At 43.0% G+C, this 25,855-nt stretch overlaps 1 protein-coding gene across 3 annotated transcripts in view; it reads right to left on the bottom strand.

The window, feature by feature from the left end:
- The window catches only part of EVL (Enah/Vasp-like), a 201,391-nt gene that overhangs the window by 49,180 nt on the left and 126,356 nt on the right, over positions 1 to 25,855 (bottom strand). The window contains exon 1 of one of the 3 annotated variants that reach the window (XM_063118042.1): positions 20,039 to 20,385. The exons of the other annotated variants lie outside the window; for them this stretch is intronic. Within the exon in view, the coding sequence (XP_062974112.1) occupies positions 20,039 to 20,111 (73 nt within the window). The 5' untranslated portion in view covers positions 20,112 to 20,385. Of the gene's footprint in view, positions 1 to 20,038; positions 20,386 to 25,855 lie in introns of those variants that run through there. 3 annotated transcript variants of the gene reach the window in all.

Here is a 25,855-nt window from a genome sequence, read left to right as displayed (position 1 = left end):
CCATCAGATGAATTTCAAAAGCCCTCTGCAAGGAAACTGGCAAAGTGCAATGCGTCCATTCTCTGGCAGCCGAGAGGGAGCTGGTGGAGAGGGAGGGAAAAGGGGTGGGGAAAAGGCAGGGAGAAGGAAAGGGGGTAGCAAAGAGAGGGGGGAGAAGAATAGGGAAAGGGAAAGGGGCAGCACAAAGGCAGAGAGGGGAAAAGGGGTGGCAGGAAGAGAGAGAGGGGAAAGGGTGACAGAAAAGCAGAGAGGGGAAAAGGGGTTGCAGGAAGAGAGAGAGGGGAAAGGGTGACAGAAAAGCAGAGAGGGGAAAAGGGGTGGCAGGAAGAGAGAGGGGGGAAAGGGTGACAGAAAAGCAGAGAGGGGGAAGGGGTGGCAGGAAGAGAGAGAGGGGAAAGGGTGACAGAAAAGCAGAGAGGGGAAAAGGGGTGGCAGGAAGAGAGAGAGGGGAAAGGGTGACAGAAAAGCAGAGAGGGGAAAAGGGGTGGCAGGAAGAGAGAGAGGGGAAAGGGTGACAGAAAAGCAGAGAGGGGAAAAGGGGTGGCAGGAAGAGAGAGAGAGGGGAAAGGGTGACAGAAAAGCAGAGAGGGGAAAAGGGGTGGCAGGAAGAGAGAGAGGGGAAAGGGTGACAGAAAAGCAGAGAGGGGAAAAGGGGTGGAAGAAAGAGAGAGAGGGAAAAGGCTGGCAAAAAAGAGAGGGAAAGAGGGTGGCAGAAAGGGAAACAAGGGTGGCAGAAAGAGAGAGAGGGAAAGAGGGGGTTGCATAAAGACAGAGAGAGTGAAAGTGGATGGGACACATACTGAAAGACTTTTGCCTCGGCTGCTGACATGTATTTATTTATTTATTTATTTTATTTATTTATTACATTTTTATTTTATATGTAGCCTTCAAATGAGTGTGGTCCTTGATAGAAAAAAGATTATCCATTTCTGATCTAGACAAACTACAAGCACCCAACACCCCAATTACATATCATCCACATTATAATGCACCACAGCCAGAAGGTACTACAAGAAACTATGTAGGACAACAAATACTAAATGTGTTTACAAGCAAGTGAGTTGAGTCCCATGAGAGCCAGTTTGGCAGAGACTTGGGTTCAAATACCCACTCAGCATTGAAGTTCACTGGATGTTCTTGGGCCAGTCATTGACTTCCAGCATAGTCTACCTCACAGGGTTGTTGTGAGGTGAAAATGGGGGCAGGAAAGAGGGAGAAACATCTATGCTGCCTTGAGCTCCTTGGAGGAAAAGCAGGATATAAATGAAATAACAACATGAAAAATATACTGTACATGCCATAGAGAAAAGCAATATAATTAAACACTAATAATGTGACACTAATAATAAGAGACTTGCCAGTTTCTTCAACGTTGGAAAATTCTTTTTCAACCCCAATGGCAGCTGATATCTTAGATAATGAGAATGAAAGTATATCAGTACAGCCAAATGGATCTTTAAATATTCTTGTACGGAAGATGCCAGAATCTATAGTACCAAAGGTGGAAAGATACCTGAAGGCAGAACATGCTTTATTTATTTATTTCTATCACACCATATATATTTTTCCTAACAGCCACCAACAAAGAGGATATTCTGTTGTTTTTTTAAAACACACATTTATTTATTTATTTATTTATTTGTTTGTTTGTTTGTTTGTTTGTTTGTGCATTTATATCCCACCTTTTTTCCTCCAAGGAACCCAAGGCGGCATACATAATCCTCCTCCTCTCCATGTTATCTTCACAACAACAACCCTGTGAGGTAGGTTGGGCTGAGAGTCTGTGACTGGCCCGAAGTCACCCAGTGGGTTTCCATGGCCAAGTGGGGCCTAGAACCCAGATCTCCCGACTCCCAGTCCAAGACTTCAGTCACTACACCACACTGGCACATTTTTAAAAAAATCTTTAGATGTGAAGGTTCGCATCTACAGATTAAAAATAAAAACGGGAGGGGGAGAGGAACGAGGCAGCCAGAGCAAGCTCAGAAAGAGGAGGGCCGGCTGTCCTGTTCCTCCCTGCTCCCTGGTGCTTGTCCCCGCAGTGGGGGTAGCCTCCCTACTGACCCATTCCTCACCTCCCACCCCCCCTTTTTTTTAAAAAAAATATTTATTTACAGTGTAGAGCCCGGAGCTCTCTGTCCGCCGCCTTTCAACACCCTCTTTAAATTTTATTTATTTTTTCTTACAAAGGCTCTGCAGAGGCGCGGAGCCTGGCTTCAAGCTAAAAAAGACAAGGTAAGCCTGCCACTACTCCGAAGCTACCCTGGGGAAAAGTGTCTGTGTAGACGAGCCCCTGGTTGGCCCCGGTGTGAATAGAGTGCTGGACCAGATCGACCCTTGGTCTGATCCAGCATGGCTCTTCTTATGTTCTTATGGTCTTATACAAAGCATGTGCACCACCAGTGACTTACAGCCACCTCCTAATGCCCATTGGCCTTGTGCTAGAAGTTGCTTTCACCAATGCTAGTATCGACTTGGATACTGTGCACTGAATTTCCATTTAAGTTTTAAAATTTTGAAAAACTGAGCTGTTTGTTCAGCAAATGGTATTATCCTCTATTATTTTCATCATCAGCCTAATCTACACCAAGCAGGATATTGCACTATGAGAGCAGTATGAAAGCGATATATAAAAGGTAGGAACCACACCAAGCAAGATACAGCACCATGAAAGCAGAATATGGTATGTGTGAATGGCCCCAACAGTTGTCAGTGCACCGCTATTATTTATTTATTATTATTTATTTATATAGCACCATCAATGTACATGGTGCTGTACAGAGTAAAACAGTAAATAGCAAGACCCTGCCGCATAGGCTTACAATCTAATAAAATCATAGTAAAACAATAAGGAGGGGAAGAGAATGCAAACAGGTACAGGGTAGGGTAAGCAGATGTGGCTCCTGCATCTTATATATCGCTTTCATACTGCTTACGTAGTGCAATATCCTGCTTGGTGTAGATTAGGCCATGGTCTTGGGAGCACCAGTTGTTTATAGAGTATAATTTAAGAGCCACTAATATAACCGAATCCCAACAGGCTGGCCATGTGTGCTACTGTTCAGAGAGCAGTCCTCTATTTGAAGTTGTCATCTATTTGTCCAGTCCAAGTCTGGTTTAAAGACAAAGAACCATAAGAAGGAAGAGCTAGACCTTAAAGTTGCCCATCAACAGTTAGCACCTGGACAGCAGACTGAGCAGGTATGCAAGTCACCTGGAGGGGAATATTGTCTCCAGGTGACTTACATACCTGCAAGTCACCTGGAGACATAGTATAATTATTATTTCTAAACGTGAATCTTTACATAGAAATTAGCATATGCAAGCTTTATACAAACCTGTTGTCCTCTTTTTTGGTGATGCGATTCCTTCTTTTTGGCAATGCACAAGTAGACACTGAAATATGCATCCGCCCATTTTGATTTTCTTATCATAACCTGATCAGTACCCTATGTATTGCAATTGTAGGCACCCCTTGATCATTCAAAAGTTGAAGGGAATGCTTCTCCACTCCTCCTCATAAAGATACCCAGAAGATGAGAAGAAACATGTCAACTTCATTGTAATAGTCACTGTTGCAGTCATTTCATACATTGTTTAAATCAAGTACACATTAAAAACACACACTAGAGAACCAGCAAACTGTGACTCAATAGGGTTTTTTTAAATGAAAAGCACCCTTGGGTGGTTTCAATTATGAGAAGAAATAGTAGTGTGTACGTGATTAATCCTTTCCCGGGTGGGCATTTTTCTGCTCAAAATACACACACTCCAGCTACTTTTCACCTATGGGTTTTCAGATGCATGTTTACAAGGGTAAATACCAACCTGGTACCCTGTCCTGGGAAGGGGGTGGAGTTGGGGAGAGCGGGGATTTTAAGTACAAAAACCCACATTCAGCAGGGAAAGGGTTAAGCACATGCAGGGAACTGTTCTTCTGCTCAAAATTGCAACCTTCTAAATCATTGTTAAAAACTTTGTTACACACATTTGCATGTAACATCTAATTTGCCCCATATTTCTGCGCTTTCAATGATGCATGTTAAAACAAAATAGTGTCTTAAGATGCATCTGAAAAATATGATAAAGTTCTCAGATACAATGAGCTAATCAGTCACAGCTAATCAATAACAACAGCAGCAAATGCAACGCAAATATAAGATGGCATTCGTAGTTAGAGAGCTTCACAGTTAACAAGGCACTGTGGTCCTTGAACAACTCTTAATTTACTCAGGATTCCCTACCCTTGCTAGATCCTTCCTCCCACCTCTCCTGATACTATTTCATCTAAACATTGCTGCACTTCAATCACCCTTCTGCTGGAAAACAAGAGACGAAAAAGCAGTCATAACGTTACAGCACACACACAAAAAATGTCCCACACAAAAACTTCCAAAAAAGGAAGTTTTCATTTCAACACCCCGATATAATTAGGGGGGTAAACCATGCCTCCCTCTCTTCCCTTTGCAGTTGCAGTTTGAGTCTGAAAGACACTCGAGGCACGAAAATGAGAAGCGAAGATTTCCATCACCTACAAGACATTCTGCACAGAAGGATGCAGTCACACTGACAGAGGCAGAAGCAGTGGCAAATCCATTCCCTGTTAACCATAGTATGGCGGCACCTTTGTTAGCACAAACATCAGCGGGACTCTTTCATGGCCAAGCACATATCTAGCATCTCACAGTGGGCCAGGTTACACAAGGTGTAATCCATACCTCTCCACAGCAGTGGAGTGGGCCTCTCCCTTTAATTATTTAATTGGAGGCTGCCTTCCTAGCCTATCAGGATGTTGGGAGGCTCAGCTCCGTAAGACAACAGGCTGTCTAGAGAGCAAGAATAAACATGGCTGAAACAGCATGGGAGAATCATATAACAGTCCCAGAGGTAAAAGATGGCTGTCCTTTTCCCACACTCTTAAAGATCTATAAATATGGTTGGAAGTAGAATACTAAGGGCTGGCGCCAGACTATTTTGTGCCCTAGGCAAGGTGAGCTACTTGCACACACACACCCCAAAATTGCCAATTTTGATTCAGCTATTCAAGAAGAGTTTCAGAACTATTATATTTTCCTTTTATTATGTTTTTTCTTAAAACAGCTAATTTGTATAAAACTGTGACCCTTAAAGGGCAGCACTGCGCCCCTCTGAGGTCTGCGCCCTAGGCGGCTGCCTAGCTGGCCTAATGGTAGGGCCAGCCCTGAGAATACTACAATGCTTTAGTTCAGTGGTTCCCAATTAGCTAAGTACTGCGGATCCCTTGTTTTTCAGATGCCAAGCCGTGGACCCCCTCCTTTTGAAAAAAATGTTATCTCTATGGTAGTTACCTGTGCGAAGCAATTTTTTGGAGAAAATAAGGGGTAGCCCCTAATAAGCAAAGGATTTTAGGGATACTAAAAAACAGACCATAAAATTTGTGATATTTGTGATATTACCATGCAAAAATGACAATGATTTAGTTAGGAATATAAAGATGAATTTAATTTTACTAATGTCTAGTTCACAATTCCAGCAGCTACTAAACCTAAATGTGATGGGAGAAATCATGCCTCTTTTTGTCCCGAACAATCCCTTCCACATCCGGTTCAATATTTCCTAATTTTAATCTCAAATCTGGATCAGCATTGAGCCGATTTCTATGCTTGTTCTTCATATAACAAAATGTCGAAAATGTTTGCTTACGAAGATATGTGGAACAAAAGGGAACTAGACGTTTCAAAGCTTTTTCACCTAACTTCTTATAATCAGGAAAAAACTTCACCCAGAATTGGTCCAGTCTATATTCTTTGAAAAATGATTTCAATGAACCGTCACAAGTCACGTCAACAAGTGCATCTTGCTCTTCCGCAGATAGAGATGTTAGTTGTACATCACCACGTTCAAAAGGATTCCTTATCCATGAGTTTTCAGGATGTCCACCTATCCACAATCTCTATACCATGCATAATTTTGTACAACTGCCTCTTTTTCTGGCCCAGTCAATGGTGGTGATGGCAAGGGGGATCAATAGATGCTGCTGCCTACATGCTCACTGGCTCTCTGTATGTCCAGCAAGCAAGCGGCAGCAATGATAACAAAATCAGAATCATTTGCAGTGCTGCTTCTAGTGTTATACGACCATCACTGAGGTTGCAAACTATGACCATGGCTAGACCAGGCCTATATCCCGGGATTGTCCTGGGATCATCCCTGTGCATCCAAAATGTCGAAAATGTTTGCTTACGAAGATATGTGGAACAAAAGGGAACTAGATGTTTCAAAGCTTTTTCAACTAACTGCTTATAATCAGGAAAAAACTTCACCCAGAATTGGTCCAGTCTATATTCTTTGAAAAACGATTTCAATGAACCGTCACAAGTCACGTCAACAAGTGCATCTTGCTCTTCCGCAGATAGAGTTGTTAGTTGTACATCACCACGTTCAAAAGGATTCCTTATCCATGAGTTTTCAGGATTAGGTGCAGGGAAGTAATCTCTGAAGCTAGTCGCTAAATCACGCAGGTGCTCAGTGATATTATATTTTACTTCTGGTAGGAATTTGTCATCAGTGGACTCCAGAAATGAATGGTGAATATGTGAATGATGCCACAGATCCCCTGGGTGGGTAACGTGGACCCCCTGGGGTCCCTGGACCCCCAATTGGGAACCACTGCTTTAGTTTACAAATTAAAGTTTTGGGATTTTTTTTTAAAGCTCCAGGGGTCCTTAAATCAGTAGAGAGACAGGGCTGTGGTAGATCAGTGAAATAGAACATAAGCTTTGCATACAAAAGATTCTAGGCTCTATCCCCGTCATCTCTACATAGGGCTGGGAAAGAATCCTGTCTGAAATTTTGGTGTGACACTGCTAGTCAATGTAGATAAATACTGAGCTAGATAGACCAATGACCTGAACTGTTTTAAGACCGCTTTCTCTGTTCAACCTTTTCAGATGTGGGACCCAACTTTAACCCCAACCTGCAACATGAGACCAAGGGGAATGTTTTTAACTTCTTTGTTCTGGCAGGCCTTCAGCGAATAATCTGGGCCTCCGTCTATGTTAAGGACTTGTAAAATTGTTGTGTATTTTAAATGTTTAATGTTTTAATATTGTAATATATTTAATTTTTTTAAAAAAATTGTATATTTCTTTTTCTAGGTTTTAAAATGTAAATATTTTAAATTTTGTAGGACTTCCTTTAGGCCCAGTATTGGGCAAAAGGTGGAATACAAATAAATATAATAATAATAATAATAATAATAATAATAATAATAATGATGTGCATACATTCCTTTTTCCTGGTATGTCTACGCTGCAAGCTCATTAATTTAATAATCATTCCTTCTCTCTAGGGAACTGGGAATTATAGTGTGTGTGTGTGTGTGTGTGTGTAGATCTTCAACAGAATTTCGATCACATGCACTACGCTACAATTCACTGGATATCTTGTGGAAGGTCATGACAGTTCAGCTAGCATAGAGGCAGTCTGAATTTGTATTGTAAATTTTACAGTAAAACTTTATTTGGATATTGGGGTTTTTCCTGCTTCGTATTGCTGTGAGAGTCCAACATTTAGCAACCATCAGTTGCAAGTGGTGACATTTCCTCCACCCCTTTAGCTGTACGGTGACTGGCTGCAGCTAGGGCAGAGGAGGTCTCAGTCCCATCCACACCTGCAGATGGAACCTTGACTCCCTGGCCTGCGATTTTTCCATCCACATGTTATCCTCTGCCAACTGCAGAGGAGCAGGCCAAAAAAACTTCTCCAACTTGATTCTGTTATTGTAAACTGGTGAAAAGTACAGGGGTGCTTTCAGAGCTTTCCCTTATCCAAGTAGTCATTAGAAATGTAGGATTTTATTTATTTATTTAATTTATTTATTACATTTTTATACCGCCCAATAGCAGAAGCTCTCTGGGCGGTTCACAAAAATTAAAACCACAATAAAACAAACAACAGGTTAAAAGCACAATTACAAAATAGAGTATAAAAAGCACAACCAGGATAAAACCACGCAGCAAAATTGATATAAGATTAAAATACAGAGCTAAAACAGTAAAATTTAAATTTAAGTTAAAATTAAGTGTTAAAATACTGAGAGAATAAAAAGGTCTTCAGTAATTTTCTGTTACATTTTCACAGATCTTCTGAACTTGTGAGGAAGTGTTTCATTTCATGCCAAGAGAGGGGAGGAGGGGTGGACAACCAGTAACATCCTGCAAGGCTCCACCCACCCTTGCAAACAGCATATAGCGTTATGCATAAAAAGAAAAACTGGCTGTATAAAGACCAAGTTTAAATCCCAAAAAGAATCCAGAAGTTCTAGAGATGTAAAATTTCCGGAAATTTTGAAGCCATGGAAAAAAAATGGAAATTTTCAGAAAAATTGAAATATTGCAATATTAGCACTTTTTACAGATTGGATGTCACTTTGTTACTTTAGGAACATAAAATGTAATTATGTACAAGTAGGTTTGGCATAAAATTACTACATTTGGTATATTAAAAGTATAGTGTATTCAAACAATTATTACAAATTGAATTTACTTTTTAATTATTTTACCTTTTTTGTAACAAATGGAGCTACAAGCTCAGGAACCTCTTTGGTTTTGCCAATTTATACGGAGCAGGCAAAAACAATTTTAAAAAAAACACACGGAGAAGAAACCATCAACATTAGTAACAAAGAATTTATTTATGTCTACGCTAGTCTTCCACAGTGTCAAGCAGACATAAAGCACCCATTCCCATAAAAAGAACTGAGAAAAAGGGCGGACCAAGATTCAATGAATATGCATGAAATTTAATTGGACTCATTTTCTGACTATCAGTTAGTGATATATCTATCACTATCAGTTTCAGTCTCTGCTTCAATGGCAGTGCCCCCTAGAGGCAGAAATGCATCTTGCTTTTTCATTGGAGAGTTGTAGTCTCAGTTTGCAGCCTAGGACTTGCTTGTCCTCAGTGCACAGAAATTGTAATAATCTGATACTGTACATAATTTTTAGAAATCATTTGGAGAAGTAAATATCTGAACACTTTGTCTTAAACATTTTATTCATCATGCTAAAATAAAACATTCCATAATCCATTTTCTTCACATTTCCCCCCAATTTTTCCAATTCAGCTTCGTCCATTTTCTTCTGCTGCCCCTTATGCGTGGAACGCTCTTCCAGAACATTTGAGAACTACAAGTTCAACCGCAGCTTTTAAAGCTCAGCTAAAAACTTTTCTTTTTCCTAAAGCTTTTAAAACTTGATTTTGTTCTGACTTTATACTGTTAGTTTTACCCTACCCTGTGCCTGTTTACCCTACCCTGTGCCTGTTTGCATTCTCTTCCCCTCCTTATTGTTTTATTATGGTTTTATTAGAATGTAAGCCTATGCGGCAGGGTCTCGCTATTTACTGTTTTACTCTGTACAGCACCATGTACATTGATGGTGCTATATAAATAAATTAATAATAATAATAATAATAATAATAATAATAATAATAATAATAATAAAAAAAAAAAAAAAACGGGGGGACGGGACACATTTTTTCTGAATTTTTCTGGGTTTTTTTCAAGGCTTTCACATCTCTATCCAGACCAGGATGCCACATCTGAAGATGCCCAGTGACACACACAGTATTTTCCAAGCATTCTGGGAGGAGTAAGGGAAACCATTGCTGAATCTTCCAGCAGTAATCCGACACTGAAAGATCACAACAGGGTTCAAATTTGACAGGCGGCAGCTTGGTGTTAAATAACTGTTCTAAGATCCAGTCGTTGGCTTCTGACGTTTTCCTCTGGAATGCTTGAAAGGGAGACAGTGCAAATGACTACCGAGTGCAAGAGGTGCAATCTGCCTGGGCACAAATAATTGAGGTCAAATGCTCTTTTCAAAAGACGCTTCTTCCATACTGTCTTATCTGACAAATATAGTGCATAGAGTTATTTTGCAAATACACAGTTGCCAGCTTTTGCACTGGTCCTTCTCCTGTACCTTTAATAGCAGGAATTTAGCACAGGAGTAGGGGCAGTAAAACAAAAACAGAAAAGGGGGTGGGGGAGAAGAGAAAATGGCAACTCTGCCCAAACCCACTAGAACTCTGGCATGTTGATGAGCAACTGGCTCAGGAGAGACTAAAGAAAGTACTTCTTCATACAAGGCATAAACCACTTATGAAATTCACTTAAGAAACAGTATTAGCCACTATCACAGAAGGCTTTTTTTTAAAGACCAGCCAAATTTGTGGAGGCCGACAGGTCTATTTAGGATCACTGCCTTCCAGTGCAGCTGGTTACTTTACATATATCAGTGACTATGAAATGCAATAAGGGAAATATAAGCATCCGGCTGCTTGCCCCGAAATCACCCAAGTCATTGCAAGCATTTAAATGAAGCACTCGGGACAGAATCAAACTTTTTTGCAAGCTTTTTGCTTGAATGCTTACAAAACGCTTGGAGTGCACTCCCAAAGCCGCCTCCGACTCCCCCTTCTGCAAGGACCCAGTGGGTTACTTTGGGACATGGGAAAGAGGCAGGTGATGGCAGGCACTCGCCAGCCCCCAACAGAGCATCTTTTCCCATTGAGACTGGGACTGGGGGCTCATCCACATGGGCACTTTACCCCAGGGTAGCTTCGGAGTGGCAGCAGGTGATTTACATGACGCAGCCACCACTCCGAAGGGATCCAGGGGCAAAGCCCCAAAGCTAGAAAGTTGGGTACTTACCCCGGCTTTTTTAGTTTGGAGCCAGGCTCCGCGCCTCAGCAGAGCCTTTTAAGAAAAAAAAATTCAAGGGGGAAGGGGGAGGACAGGGAGCTCTGGGCTCCACAGTAATACATTTGAAAGAATGGGGGAGAGAGAAATGGGGCAGCATGCAGACAGCCCCTGCTGCTGGGAGCACCAGGGAGGGCGGGAGGAACAGGGCAGCCGGCTCGCCTCCCTCTGAGCTTGCTCTGGCTGCCCCATTCCTCTCCCCCCCACTCGGCCCGTTTTTTTTTTAAATTAATCTTTAGCTACGAAGGTTTGCATCTAAAGATTAAATAAAAAAAGTGGGGGGGGTGAGAGGAATGGGGCAGCCAGAGCAAGCTCAGAGGGAGAGCCGGCTGCCTTGTTCCTCCCCCCAGTTAGCTCTAATTGCGTCCCTTCGCATTTACAGCTAAACAACAATAAAAAAAACCACGATTTTTCCCATTAAAAAATCCCCACTTACCAGAGAAGAGGGGGTGCGGATGCTCCCAGGTGCCTCAGGTAGGTGGGCACAGCGGCGGCAGCAGTGCCTGGAACCCCTCAACTGCGCTCCTTCCCATGCAGACGCTGGGAAGGAGCGTCAATATGGCTGCACTGCGGCTCACAACACCGGGCGCAGCATTACCACAGTTGTATAGACGAGGGCTGGGATTGCACTGTTACTAACAGCCCCAGAATCCATGGTGAGAAACTGATACTGAGGCCAAGACCCCAAAATGGAGAGAATCATCTCAGGATGCTAGAACAAAGATTTTACTTCTAAGAAGCCCAATGCGGGTTGGCCTATTTTTAAGGCCTTCTGCAAGCGGTTATAAAAACGTCTGCAGAAATTCCTATAACAAATATCTCCTGCTACAATTCACTGGCGACTGCAGGAGACATTTATTAATAAGAATTTCTCCAGTGCTGTGATTAGCAGAACGTTTAATTTGGCCCTGAGAATCAAACCTTTTACGCTCAGAAGCATTAGACCTCTTATTACTTTGCTGATGCAGCAAAGCAATGCTTGCGTGCTTCTAATACAAAGAAACGGCTTTTCTTCTCACCCCAGAGAAAAGGCGAAGAAGAGCAATGGTGCAACTGGTGTAGAAGTTGCCATGTGAAGTATGTAGTACTTTTTCCCACTGAAGTTAATGGGGAGCAAAAAAAGCATACCATCTGAAAAGCTTATGGCAAACGTTCCAGTTTCTCTCTCTTCCATTCCTCTCCCCTGCTGCCACTCATTACCCCTTAAATATAAGCTGCCATGGTCCTAGATGTCATGCTACCACTGCAATCATCTTCAGAGGAGAAGCCAGAACCATTAGAGACAGTTGGCCCCTCAGAAGACTGTGGCACTAGCCAAGATGGTCTGGGACCCTCAGGGGTGAAGCCTTTGACTCTTCTTCCTGGAGAAACTGAGAGTTTGGAGGCAGAGGAAGATGCTTGGCCAATACCAAACGCCTGAGAATGCCAGTGCCTCAAAGTTCATGAGGGGATGGTTGCCAGGCGAAGGAGTGCTTGCCTATTGAAGAGCACTACTCATGAGTTGGGGGGCCTCATGAGGAGAACATCTGACAAGACTCTGATGGGAAGCAGCTTAGTACTGGGTGGGGCTCTAGTAGCTTTATTTATTTATTATTTTACATTTATGTTCCATCTTTTTTCCTCCAAGGGACCCTCCTCCTCTCCATTTTATCCTCAGAACAACTACAAGCCTGTGAGGTAGGTTGGGCTAAGAGTCTGTGACTGGCCCAAAGTCACCCGGTGAGCTTCATGGATGAGAGGGGACTAGAACCTGGATCTCCCGACTCCAAGTCCAACACTCTAGCCACTACACCACACTGGCTTAGGCTATATCAGCTCTCACTGGTAACTGAAGAGCTGCTTGAAACAATGCCTCTGACACTTGCTTCCCATGTCTTGCCCTGTGATGGATGCCCTGTGCTACTGACCATTTGGCTGTTCCTTGACCCTGCTTCTGTACCAAGTAATGCACCTGACTGATTTACTGTGCTTGACCTTCTGCTTGCTACTTTGACCACTCCTGCTGTTGCTTGATCCTCATTGTCTGAAGGACTGCCTGTGTTCTGACTGTGGCCTGGATTTTTGACCACTTCTTCCTTAGCCTAACCCTCACTGGGCTGAAACCTGTCCACTTAACCATCTGCTTGCCAAACTGGCTATTCTATTGCCTAGCTCTCTGTATGTGCTTGCAAAGAGCCAGGACTCAGCCCAGAGCAGGACATAAGACCTCTTCTTTATCATTCAACACCACCTGCTGTGACCGAGTGAAGAGAAGGAGGGTTCACAAGCAGTGTGCTGATTGCTTTAATTGCTCCTGGGCTGAATCCCTTTCAGTGCATCATTAGCAGTGAGACCCAGCAGCTGCCTCATGATGTCCTTTGCATCCAAATTCAAGCATTGTTTCCCAGCAGCAATGTTAACAGTCATGGAGAAGGCATGGTGGGGTGGTGGTGGACGAGAAATCACACAGCAAGTGGACCCCACCTGCCTGAGCTCCCAAATCCACCTGTGTCGTGTTGACGTGGCATCCTTGCATCTAGCTGACAATCACCCAGGATGAACCTCGGCACATGTTTCCCCTTGCCCCAGTTGTGAAATGAGCTGGAATCCAGCCCCATCAGCCAGTGGGGTGTAGTGGCTAAAGTGTCAGTCTGGGAGTCGGGAGATCCGGGTTCTAGTCCCCATTCGGCCATGGAAACCCACTGGGTGACTTTGGGCCAGTCACAGACTCTCAGCCCAACCCACCTCACAGGGTTGTTGTTGCGAGGATAAAATAGAGAAGAGGAGGAGGAATATGTATGCCGCCTTGGGTTCCTTGGAGGAAAAAAGGCGGGATATAAATGCAATAATACATACATACTTACCTTCAACAGCAAGTGGCGCAAAGAAGAGGTGGGAAGCCTCTGTCTGACTGCTGCACTGCAGCCATCAAGTCGGAAATTTTGGAAGGCAGAGTAGGTTTGCCCACGCTAGGTTTGGCAGAATGGCCTAAAAATGTCTCTAAATCTTCAGGCTTTACATCCTCACACTCTGTTCCTGTGTGTCGTTTTCTCTCTCTTCTGTTTTTCCCATCAAGTCTGGGTTTTTAAATAAAAAAGCTGACACTTCAAAAGAAACTCAGAAGGAGAGAGGGGGGGGGGAATATTCCATGTAATTTAAAAGAAGAAACTGGGACAGGAATCTTTCAGTTTGCTTCTCTCCATTTATTCAGGCTCTATCAATTAACCATAATAAAACACTTTTCTTTCTATCCAGTTTGTTAGGGTGGAGTGGGGAGAGGAAAGGAAAGAAGAAGAAAAGAAGATACCTAAAATCATCTTCAAATTAAGGCTGTAGCTTGCTTTACCCACCAATTTATGGAACAAAATAATTAACTGTATCATACCACTGAGCAATGTCTAATCTTCAAACGCAGCAACTGCTCCCAATGTTCTTTTGATCTCTGAGGAAATGTGCAGAAATAGTGCTGAGCTCTGCGTTATAAGCAGGTGATTCCTTGGCTGACAGATTAGAATCTGGCACACAGATTGACCTAAAAGGGACCACAAAGCTCTTACGCCGTTGCCCACACAGATTTTGTTTAATCTCATTGTCCAAATTGTTTACATGGGACATTTAGCAGGTGCAAATGCCAGCTGAAATGCAAAGAAATGCAACCCTTCGATAAAAACTGAGTGGTTTCTATTAAGTAATATGGTTGCTTTAGGGCAGCATTCCTGAGCCAACAACTTCACTTTTCTTGGATCAGGGTAACAACTATTTACACTAGATCTTGATATGGAGAAGGAATCTTTGTACTGGGAATAGGGCTGGTATCAAGGGTAGGCATGATGGGGCATCTGTCAAGGGTCCACACCCCAGCAAGGGCCCACTGTCAACCCCCATCCCTGGAGTTTCTTCTTCTCTTCACCATTGCAGCCTGCTTGTTAAGAACATAAGAACACAAGAACTGCCATGCTGGATGAGACCAAGGGTCCTTCTAGTCCAGCACTCTGTTCATGCAGTGGCCAAGCAGCCATCGGCCAGGGATGAACAAGCAGGACATGGTGCAACAGCACCCTCCCACCCATGTTCCCCAGCAACTGGTGCACACAGGCTTACTGCCTTGAATAATGAAAGTAGTAAACATCAGGGCTAGTAGCCATTGATAGCCTTTGCCTCCAGGAATTTATCCAACCCCCTTTTAAAGCCATCCAAATTGGTGGCCATCACTACATCTTGTGGTAGTGAGTTCCATTGTTTAACTATGCGCTGTGTGAAGAAGTACTTCCTTTTATTTGTCCTGGATCTCCCACCGATCAGCCTCATGGGATGACCCCGGGTTCTAGTATTTCAAGAGGGAGGGAGAAAAATGTCTCCCTATCCACAGTCTCTATACCATGCATAATTTTGTACAACTGCCTCTTTTTCTGGCCCAGTCAATGGTGGTGATGGCAAGGGGGATCAATAGATGCCGCTGCCTACATGCTCACTGGCTCTCTGCATGTCCAGCAAGCAAGCGGCAGCAATGATAACAAAATCAGAATCATTTGCAGTGCTGCTGCTAGTGTTATACGACCATCACTGAGGTTGCAAACTATGACCATGGCTAGACCAGGCCTATATCCCAGGATTGTCCTGGGATCATCCCTGTGCATCCAAAATGTCAAAAATGTTTGCTTACGAAGATATGTGGAACAAAAGGGAACTAGATGTTTCAAAGCTTTTTCAACTAACTGCTTATAATCAGGAAAAACCTTCACCCAGAATTGGTCCAGTCTATATTCTTTGAAAAAAGATTTCAATGAACCGTCACAAGTCACGTCAACAAGTGCATCTTGCTCTTCCGCAGATAGAGTTGTTAGTTGTACATCACCACGTTCAAAAGGATTTCTTATCCATGAGTTTTCAGGATTAGGTGCAGGGAAGTAACCTCTGAAGCCAGTCGCTAAATCATGCAGGTGCTTTCGCGCATGTCGTCACCGTCAAAGCCAATGGAGCGCGGGAGATGGCATATTTTCTTTTATTAAACTGCGGACCTTGCAGAGCTAAATAGGTGAATGGTGCCATGGACCCCCTGGGTGGGTTACGCGGACCCCCTTGGGGTCCATGGACCACCAATTGGGAACCACTGTTCTATATAGCTCTCCAATGCTTTTGCCCCCAAATGCACTTTACAGATCCAACAAAACTAGAAATCATGCATTTCCTCATTAAATGGGGAAGACGTCCATTGAAATCATTATAGACTGAACAATGTTTTGGTATCTTGTGGTGGTCGCTGGAGACTCAAGTGGCGATGGCAGCTCAGAGTGCCTTTAACCAGCTTCGCCTGGTTTGCCAGCTACGGCCTCTCCTGGACAGGGATAGCTTGGCCATGGTGGTAGAGGCATTAGTAACCTTAAGGCTGAATTACTGCAATGCCGTTTATGTGGGGCTGCCCTTAAAGCTGCTCCGGAAGCTGGAGCTAGTGCAGAATGCAGCAGCTTGGCTGTTGTTGGGAGCTGTCCCTTTCCAGCATGCAACTCCTTTGCTGAGGGAACTGCACTGGCTGCCTATTCGCTCCCAGGCCAAGTTTAAGATTCTTGTATTAGTGTACAAAGCCCTAAACAACTTTGGAACAGGATACCTGAGAGAGCGCCTTCTCCTATATCAAACTGCCCGGTCACTGAGGTCATCTGAGGGCATGCTCCCGGTGGTTCCACATAGACTTATTGTCTGACTGGAGTCCATCAGGGGAAGAGCCTTTAGTTTGGTGGCCCCCATCTTATGGAATTCCCTGCCTCTGGAGGTCAGGCAGGCACCAACTTTGTATTCCTTCCGGTGCCTCCTGAAAATGTCATTGTTCCAGGAAACTTTCCTTTAATGACCATCCATGGTTTTATTTGCACTTTGTTTCTTTTAAAAATGTACTCTTAATGTGTTTTTCTTCTGTTTTTCTTATTTTCTTCTATTTTGTCCACCGCTCCGAAATTCTTGAATGGGGAGTGGTATATAAATATTATAAATAAATAAATAAATAAATGCATGGGGAGAAAGCAATTAATGACAATGGATGTCGCATATATAATGCCCTTTGCCATGGTGCTCCTAACACATCTGATAAAAATATTTAGCGGAGTTAGGATACTGGGCTTCATGGCCATTGACACAACCCATTTTGATAGTGCGTGTGCCCCCCTCCCTTGCATTATACTCTGTAGTCTAAGAAGCCAATAATAAAAGGGTTAAATTCAGTGCAAGGCGGTTGATATCAAAACATTAGCTAATCCCGATGGGACGTACACACTACCTTTAAATTTAGTATGTGAACTGTTGAGACAAACTACTTAGGAAAATGCCAGCCAAGAAATTTCTTGTGCAGTTCTACCTTCTCTGAGGGTTAATTAAAACGTTCTACTAATAATAGAGCCTTGTGCTTGCTCAGACAAGCCACATTCGTCACTGGGTTTCAGTGAAGACTTGAAAAGATGTGTCCGGAGAGCACAATTTGGTCAGTGTTTCAAGTCTATTCTAATGCTTTCTTCTTGTCTTGGAGGTGTATTATTAAGACATGAGGATAATAGCCAGTGGGACGAAATAAGGAAGTTAAGTGTTTTCCCAACTAAATGAAGATAACGGATGACCTTGGATAATGGTACCCATGACAACAAAAAGAACAGAAAATGATTCAAGTCTGACGTGATTGAGACCAAATAAAATCCACACGACTACAGCAGAAACCTACCAAAATAAGCCATGTTGATTTGTGGCATGTCTTGTGTCCGGGTGCTCGCGGTTACTTGCGAGGAGCCAGGGCAACCCGCGACACCCGGCGACACGTTCCATGGAAAAATCATGATTAAAGAGTAGGGCGATGTCCCGGGTCAAGGGAGGGATCATCCCTCCCTGCTCCTGGGATGTCCTGTGCATCATGTGGATGCACAGGGACAATCCCGGGGCAATCACTGGGATATCGCCCCGTCTAGCCATGCCCTATTAGTCCACTCCATTCTCAAGCACTGATGTATTCTGTGTTGCTGTTTCTCTGCTTCAGTCAAGAGAGATTGATGGTCCCATGTGAAAAATAAAACCCACCTACTTGGCGACTGTGCCTTTCACCCCTGGTGATTAATTCAGGCCAATAGACACTTTATAAAGTTTATCACATGGCATGCCTAGGTTGAAAAACCGTGGATTGCTTACGCCATCAGAATGAGTTTTTTTAATTAATAAATAAATAAATCTCTGTCTCGTTTAAAGCTGCCCATTCATTACAAGAAGTCTAAACTAGGCAAAGAGAAAACAGCTCTGTCACGGTTACTTTAGGATTTCTGCTTCAATGTTACCTCTGTTGCTTCTGCATGGATCAGGGTGTGGTGGGGATAATTTACAAACCAAATTAGCCTCCAGTAGCCAGAGACCATCTCAGCTTTACACAGCTGAAAGTCTGAAATAACTCTGCTGAGTTCACCACACTTTATTCTGGCAAGAGTGATGTGGCAGAAAGACAGGGTGAAATAGTTAACAGCCCTGCTAGGGAGGAACCCTCCAAACCTCACGAAAATATCTGTGCAATAAAATGGCTTACAGTGCAAACCTACACATCTTTACTTAGAAGTAAACCCCACTGAGTGCAGTGGAAGAGTGTATATAATTAAACCCTCACGTACATGCTCCATGCCACCTGCAATCTTCCAAACACGCAAAAGAGTTTTCTATCCACCACAACAATAAAAATGATAAGAATTACCCAAAAATCTCACTCCTTAAATCCCAGTTATTTATTTACCTTAATTACATAAAAAGAGCCATGCTGGATCAGACCAATGGTCCATCTAGTCTAGCATTCTGTTCATTCAGTGGCCCACCAGCTGCCCACTGATAGGGTGACCATATGAAAAGGAGGACAGGGCTCCTGTATCTTTAACAGGGAATGTCAGCAGGAGTAATTTGTATGCATGCAGCACCTGGTGAAATTCCCTCTCCATCACAGCAGTTAAAGCTGCAGGAGCCCTGCCCTCTTTTGTATCTGGTCACTCTCGTATAGCTCCTGCAGCTTTAATTGTTGTGATGAAGATGGAATTTCACTAGGTGTTGCATGCCTACAATTGACACCTGCTGAAATTCCCTTTTCTATGCAACTGTTCAAGATACAGGAGCCTTGTCCTCCTTTTCATATGGTCACCCTACCCACTGGAAACCCACAAGCAGGACACAAGTGCAGCAGCACCTTCCCGCTCATGTTGCCCAGCAACTAGTGTACATAGGTATACTGCTCCTGAGAGTGGAGGTAGCACATAGCCATCAGGACTAGTAGCCACTGATAGCCTTCTCCTCCTTACCCGACCAGCTCTTTGGTGTGTTCCTCGGTTCTCTTACTTTTTTTGTTTTTATTTATTAAAACATTTGTATCCCGCCCTTTTTCACAAGGTCTCGGGGCAGCGTACAGATAAAATCATACAAACAATATAAAACAATAAATATACACAGCTTCTTTTTGCTCTTCCTTTATGTTGCATCCTACAACCACAATACCTGATGGAACGCCTCTCCCGACATGAACCTACCCGTACACTGCGCTCAACATCTAAGGTCCTCCTCCGAGTGCCTACTCGGAGGGAAGCTCGGAGGATGGCAACAAGGGAGAGGGCCTTTTCGGTGGTGGCCCCCCGACTGTGGAATGATCTCCCTGATGAGGCTCGCCTGGCGACAACACTGTTATCTTTTAGGCACCAAATCAAGACTTTTCTCTTCCCCCAGGCATTTAACAGCATTTAACAACGCTAAGTTAGTTTTTTAACGGACCCCAGAACTTTTGTTTTTAAACGGATACTGTTGTTTTTATGTTTTTGATGGTTTTAAATTTTGTATACTTTTTTTTAATGTTCATTGCTTTTAACTTTGGCTATATGGCGCTATATAAATGTAATAAATAAATAAATAAAATCAACAGGGGATTTACCACCGAGTCCCACAGGATGCACATGGCAAGCTAAGTGAAATCTATATCCACAGTAACACATGAACATTCAACGCCTGTTATTAGCCATTCTTCGAGCCTCCGACCCATTTTAAACTGAAAGATTGATTGTTATTATAGTTTCCACAGTAGGAGGGCAATTCTATAAAGAAACTGGCTGAAACCTTGTCATCCTTAATCACGACTGTGGCAGCTATAACACCTTTACAAGTGAGAATACTTTTGCAAGGGCCCAGGAGGACTGGCACAGCAAGCCTGTTTTTGCAAAGAAGAGTCCCGTCCCCGTCCCCGTCCCCCCCCAAAAGCGCTTTAACATGGGAGAAGGGCCTTGCATGACTTGCAAAGGCCTTAATGAATACAAAATCTGTACTTACAGCTTGTGCTCAGGCTGATTGTGGCCCACCTCACTCCTTTCAGATGACCGTGCCGAGTCCGCCGGACTGGCATTTTAATAAAATTAAGTTACTTCCCACGTTGTAACATGAAGAGTGATAGTCTAAACAACCCGTCCGATTGATTTCTGCACTGGGCATAGAGGATACTGTATCCAAATGACACATCCGGAAGAACGAGAGGGGCGTGCAGCTAAACAGACACAGAATCAGTCTCCAGCATAACAAGGGAAATCCTTGGAGTAGAAAACCCCCAAGGTGGGGGGGGGGGAGAAAGGAGGAGAGGGGCGAGAGAAGAGTAAATCTGAAATACAGCCAATAACCCTAAAGACTCCTTGGGATATTTTGGACCTAAAAGTCCTCCAATCAGAGCCGCAGTGGCAGGGAAAAACGAACACATGCCTCCCTAGACCATATATGTCTTAGATTAGGCAGACTTTGGAAGGACTGAAACAGGAGATGAGCCTTCGAGATCCATCAACCGGCATCACATGTCACTTGTCAACGTGAAATACAGCAGGGTTCTGAGGTCCTGTTTTGAGACGCGGAATTAGTAAGTGAAAGTACAAGCATAAAGCTCCAAAATTAATTAATTAATTAAGACGTATGTATAGCATACTATTACAAGCAGCCAGTTCCGATTAAGTGGGAGGGAGAAGGATTTTTTTTTAATTACCCTTCTTCCAAAATCAGAACTCCTCCCTCCCTACACACACACACCCTTCCAGAGGTTAAAAGTATTAGCTTTTTCTTATAAGGTAAACAAGGAAACTGACAGAGAATCAATCAGCTCAGAGACGGTTGCCCAATCTAGAAGCAAACATTAGAACTCTGCAGTTCATTTTTGAGAACCTGGTTTTGACTGCTAGATCTTTTTTGCCCTGGCACTTATATCCCCGGTGAATTGTAATGATATTAATCACAATTAATCTGCGGCAGGAAACAGAGTCCCAAATCAACAGATGTCTTAAATGCTGCATATTGCAGAAAGAGACAACATGGAAATACTAAATCGTATCACCATCGCTCTTCAATTAGTTTTTATTATTTAAATTGTTACTCTCTGGCGTAATATTATGCGTAATTCACCAACAGAGAGGAAAATTATAAAAATCCACACAGAATTATTAATAAAACACCCTTCCCTAAATCAGTCAAAGTAAATGAGAACAAGAATCATTAGAGATTTGAAAACATCTGATTTTGTATGAAAATATACTGGTGCAGTCTAGCAATGTTCAAATGCACACTCTGCCACTTCAGGTCTTCAAATGCCGGCAGTGAAAGAAATCCATAAGCAAAAGGGGTTTCCCCACATCCCTTATGGTAGCTGAGAATATAAACAGAAATACCTTCCTTGTGTGGCCTCACCATATTATACCATATTATACTGATTTGGTTTGCATGTTATGACAACCCAGAGTACCAACTTAGTACAGGTTGAGTAGTTGTTGAACCGTGGGTTGTTGATCGCAGGTTGTAGTTATGTGTGAACCCTGCACTAAATAACCCAGACTTCCCAACCTAACAATGAACCATAGGTTCTCTTCCTGGGTAGGTTTTAAAGTTAGCCCAGTGGCTAACACTACTTTTTAAAAAAGGAATATATTTAGGAATGTATGTTTGGTGTAAGGGAGCATTTGTACTGTCATTCATAGAGAAGAATAGTTACAAAATATGCAAATCGGTATCTTACAGGAAATAATATTCTTAGGTTGCCAAATATTTTGAGTTTAGTCTACTGCACTTACTTTTGCATCAGTATGAGTGGATTATTTTAATTATTTTAAATATTTATTAAAATAAAGCACTTTAGTCATTTCATCAAGGTGGGCTTGCAATGTGCACAAGTGTGGCCTGCTCCTCTTCAGCCACCATGAGCTCAGCAGGTCTTCGGATAACACACTTCCTCCACTTTTGGGTTTACCCCACCACCACCAGTAAGATTGCTCTGCCCATTGTACATCCTTCATTCAACTTGTTCAGCTAGCAACTTCATTATTTCAATGACACATTCCAAGGATAATTTCACAAAGCAGTTACTCCACTGTATTCCTACTGAGTTCTAGGGGGCAACATTCATGTAAATGATTAAATACAGCTCACCCACTCCCAATCAACATGTCAGCCACTAACCCAAATGAAAGTAGGCATGATCCAACCAAATAGAAACAAACTGATTTTAATGGGAAAAACCTATGCATGTTCTTAAAAAAAAAACCCATGTGAAATAAATGGGACTTAAATAGGGTGGCCATATGGAAAGGTGTTGGAGGAAAATTCTGAGAGTGCCGTGGACTGCTAATGAGAAGACAGGATACCCTGGAGAAGAGGCTGATGCTAGGGAAAGTGGAAGGCAAAAGGAAGAGGGGCCGACCAAGGGCAAGATGGATGGATGATATTCTGGAGGTGACAGACTTGACCTTGGGGAAGCTGGGGGTGGCGACAGCCGACAGAAAGCTCTGGCGTGGGCTGGTCCATGAAGTCATGAAGAGTCGGAAACGACTGGACGAATAAACAACAAAATGGAAAGGAGGACAGGGCTCCTGTATCTTTAACAGTTGCATAGAAAAGGCAATTTCAGCAGGTGTCCTTTGTATGCATGCAGCACCTGGTGAAATGCCCTCTTCATCACTTTCGGATCTAGTCAAGAGGGCAGGGCTCCTGCAGCTTTAACTGTTATGATGAAGAGGGAATTTCACCAGGTGCTGCATGCATACAAAGGACACCTGCTGAAATTGCCTTTTCTATACAACTGTAAAAGATACAGGAGCCCTGTCCTCCTTTTCATATGGTCACCCTAACATAAATAACCTTAAAGTAGGCTGGGTTGTGCCCCGTGGGATTATTTTTAAAAATCTACTACATCTACTTCATAACATAACAATTCTCTCTGTAAATAAACATATCATGTGCTGAGCCAGTGCCTGGCTGCAACAATGGACTGGATTAGGGCAAATAAACTGAAACTCAATCCAGACAAGACTGAGATGCTGTTAGTTAGTGGTTCTTCTGACCGGATGGAGGGTGTTCAACTTGTTCTGGATACTGCTGCATTCCCCCTGAAGGAGCAAGTTCATAGCTTGGGGTTCTCCTACAAGCATCTCTGTCACTTGACGCTTAGGTGGCCTTGGTGGCACGAAGTGCCTTATACCAACTTTGGTTGGAGGACCAGCTATGCTACTATCTGGACAGGGATAACCTGGCTTCAGTTGTCTATGCTCTGGAATCCTCCAAGTTAGATTATTGCAATGCACTCTACATGGGGATGGCTATGAAGACAGTTCAGAAGCTGCAGCTTATGCAAAATGCAGCAGCCAGCTTAATAACGGGGACCTGGAGGTTCAAACATGCATTGGCTGCCTGTATGTTTCCAAGCCTGATTCAAGGTGCTGATTTTAACCTATAAGGCCTTACACGATTTGGGACCACAATACCTGACGGAACACCTCTCCCAACATGAACCTACCCATACACTACGCTCAACATCTAAAGTCCTCCTCCAGGTGCCTACTCCAAGGGAAGCTTGAAGGACAGCAACAAGGGAAAGGGCCTTCTCAGTAGTGGCCCCCCAATTATGGAATGATCTCCCCGGCGAAGACTGCCGGCACCAACATTGTTATCTTTTTGACACTAGGTCAAGACTTTTCTCTTTTCCCAGGCATTTAACAGCATATGTTGAGTTTTAATTGACCCCAGATCTATCTTTAGGATTGGCTGAGAGTTCGAAGTTGTTTTTAAATGGATATTGTCTTTGTATGTTGTCTGTTTTTATGGTCTTACATTTTGTATATAAATTGTGAATGTTTAATGTTTTAATCTTTTGTAAACCGCCTAGACAGCTTTGACTATGGGGCAGTATAGAAATGTAATAAAAAACACCATACCCCAAATAATGAGGCTAGACAGATCTGTCCCCATGAGCAATGGGATAGGAAGCCTTTCACTGCTACTATGTCACAAGTTCCAGGCTGGCAGAAGTCAGTAACAGGGTTGTCAAATGATAGCTGAAAAATGCACTCATGACAGGTCAGTTTGTCTTACTGACACCTAGGATTTTAAAATAGACAACTTTCATCAACAGTACACTGGTCAATGTATTCCTAAGCACCTGACTTACCAAGATCCTATTTCTGTATCATAACTTGCCATTGTATACTTTGCCCCTGAGTTAAACAACCATTATTGTTAGAATTTCCATGCTTTTAAAATGTATTACATCTAGCTACTAGCAGCTGAACTGTGTACATATTTGAAGAAACCCAGCCTTTCAGGTGTATTACAATTAGATGTTCAGCTGCAAACTTAGGTCTGGGAACCTCAGCTACCATTTCTCCACTGAAACTAGCGAACATGGTCTTCAGGTTGTATGTCAAGGATGGCCAACTTGTGCCCCGCCAGACGTTTTGGCCTACAACTCCCATCAGCCTTAGCCAACAAAGCCAATAATGAGGGATCATGGGAGCTGTAGGCCTAAACAACTGGAGGGCCGTAAATTGCCCTGGTGTGTGCTTAAAGTTTTCCCCACCAGGAAGGGAAAAGCTAGTCTTTACTAGGGAGGGGGAAAGGATGAGGTGTTACCAGGATACCATGGTAAATAGGAATAATGCTTAGGAATAATGATCCATGCCAAACGATGAAAGTAGGAATAAAACTAACTCAACATGCCAAAAGCCACTTGGACATGTTAATTATAGTAATCAAAATGGGGGTAGTGGTAATGAATTTGTATGATACTGGACGGAGGAACCATCTTCATATATAAATTGAAAGCCAAAGTGGGAGGGGGCAGGAAGAGGGCATATCATTTGTTACATCTATCTTATTCTGGTGCCTAAATGAAATGAAGCCATCATTTCCTAGAGAGCCACGGAAGATATTGATTATCAAAGTGCTGCTGTTGAAACCAAGCTAATAAGAAAATGAGATCAAAATGAAGTACATTTTAAAAATCAAGCCCATTACAGAGAATGATCTCTCTTCTGCTGAAGGAAATTAAACACCTGATGAATACACAAATGAACTGCCAACAGGCTGAACCAAAGATGTAGCTCGGAAACTCTGCAGATCGGATTAAACTATAAATAAGAGGCAGGAACTGCCTTCCTCACTGAATCTTCGACTGGGTTCAGACGACACGATAATCAACAGTGGTTTAAATAGTCGACGGTTGGTTATTTAACCCACCATGTGTTATTGTGATGTGTGGAGGGAGTTTTTTAACCAACAGTTGGTTATCTGGCCGAAATAACCAACGCAAACAACCAACACTGTGCAGAGTTGGCTATTTGAACCACCATAGGTTATTGTTTTGTGTGGTGGGCACCATTGGTTATTTCCTCGGCCATTGTTGGTTATTTTAGAATTGCAGGGCAAGAGCGGTCAAAGCAGCAGCTGCCACTCTAATCCAGCCAGTAGGATAGATTTCCTTTACATGTGCTTTTTTCCATGTGTGGGTGTATTTCTTTACTGTTCTGTATGTTTCATTATACAACCACTGGATGGAGCTGTGGTATAGCAGAATTGTACAATTACACAGAGGGCTCCCTGCAGCCATTCAAAATATACCAAACTTTTTTTTTTTAGAAAATAAAACACATGATAGTGGTTGCAAAACACAGGAGAGGCCCCGGAGAATGACAAAATCATGTAAAGAGCCCGCAAAGCAATGAGGGAATCAAGTAGAACTACTTCTGGAAACTGTCTTCTAAAAACATGCACATGTGATATAGGAAGGAGTAGGTCCCTGAAGCGCACTCCCAAGCAAGATCCTCACAACCTCATTCTGCTCACTGTGCC

Source organism: Elgaria multicarinata, chromosome 2 (assembly GCF_023053635.1).
Source record: "Elgaria multicarinata webbii isolate HBS135686 ecotype San Diego chromosome 2, rElgMul1.1.pri, whole genome shotgun sequence".
Lineage (NCBI taxonomy): Eukaryota > Metazoa > Chordata > Lepidosauria > Squamata > Anguidae > Elgaria > Elgaria multicarinata.
The sequence above is the reverse complement of the archived record's forward strand: the minus strand, read 5'-3'. Positions and strand labels throughout refer to the sequence as shown.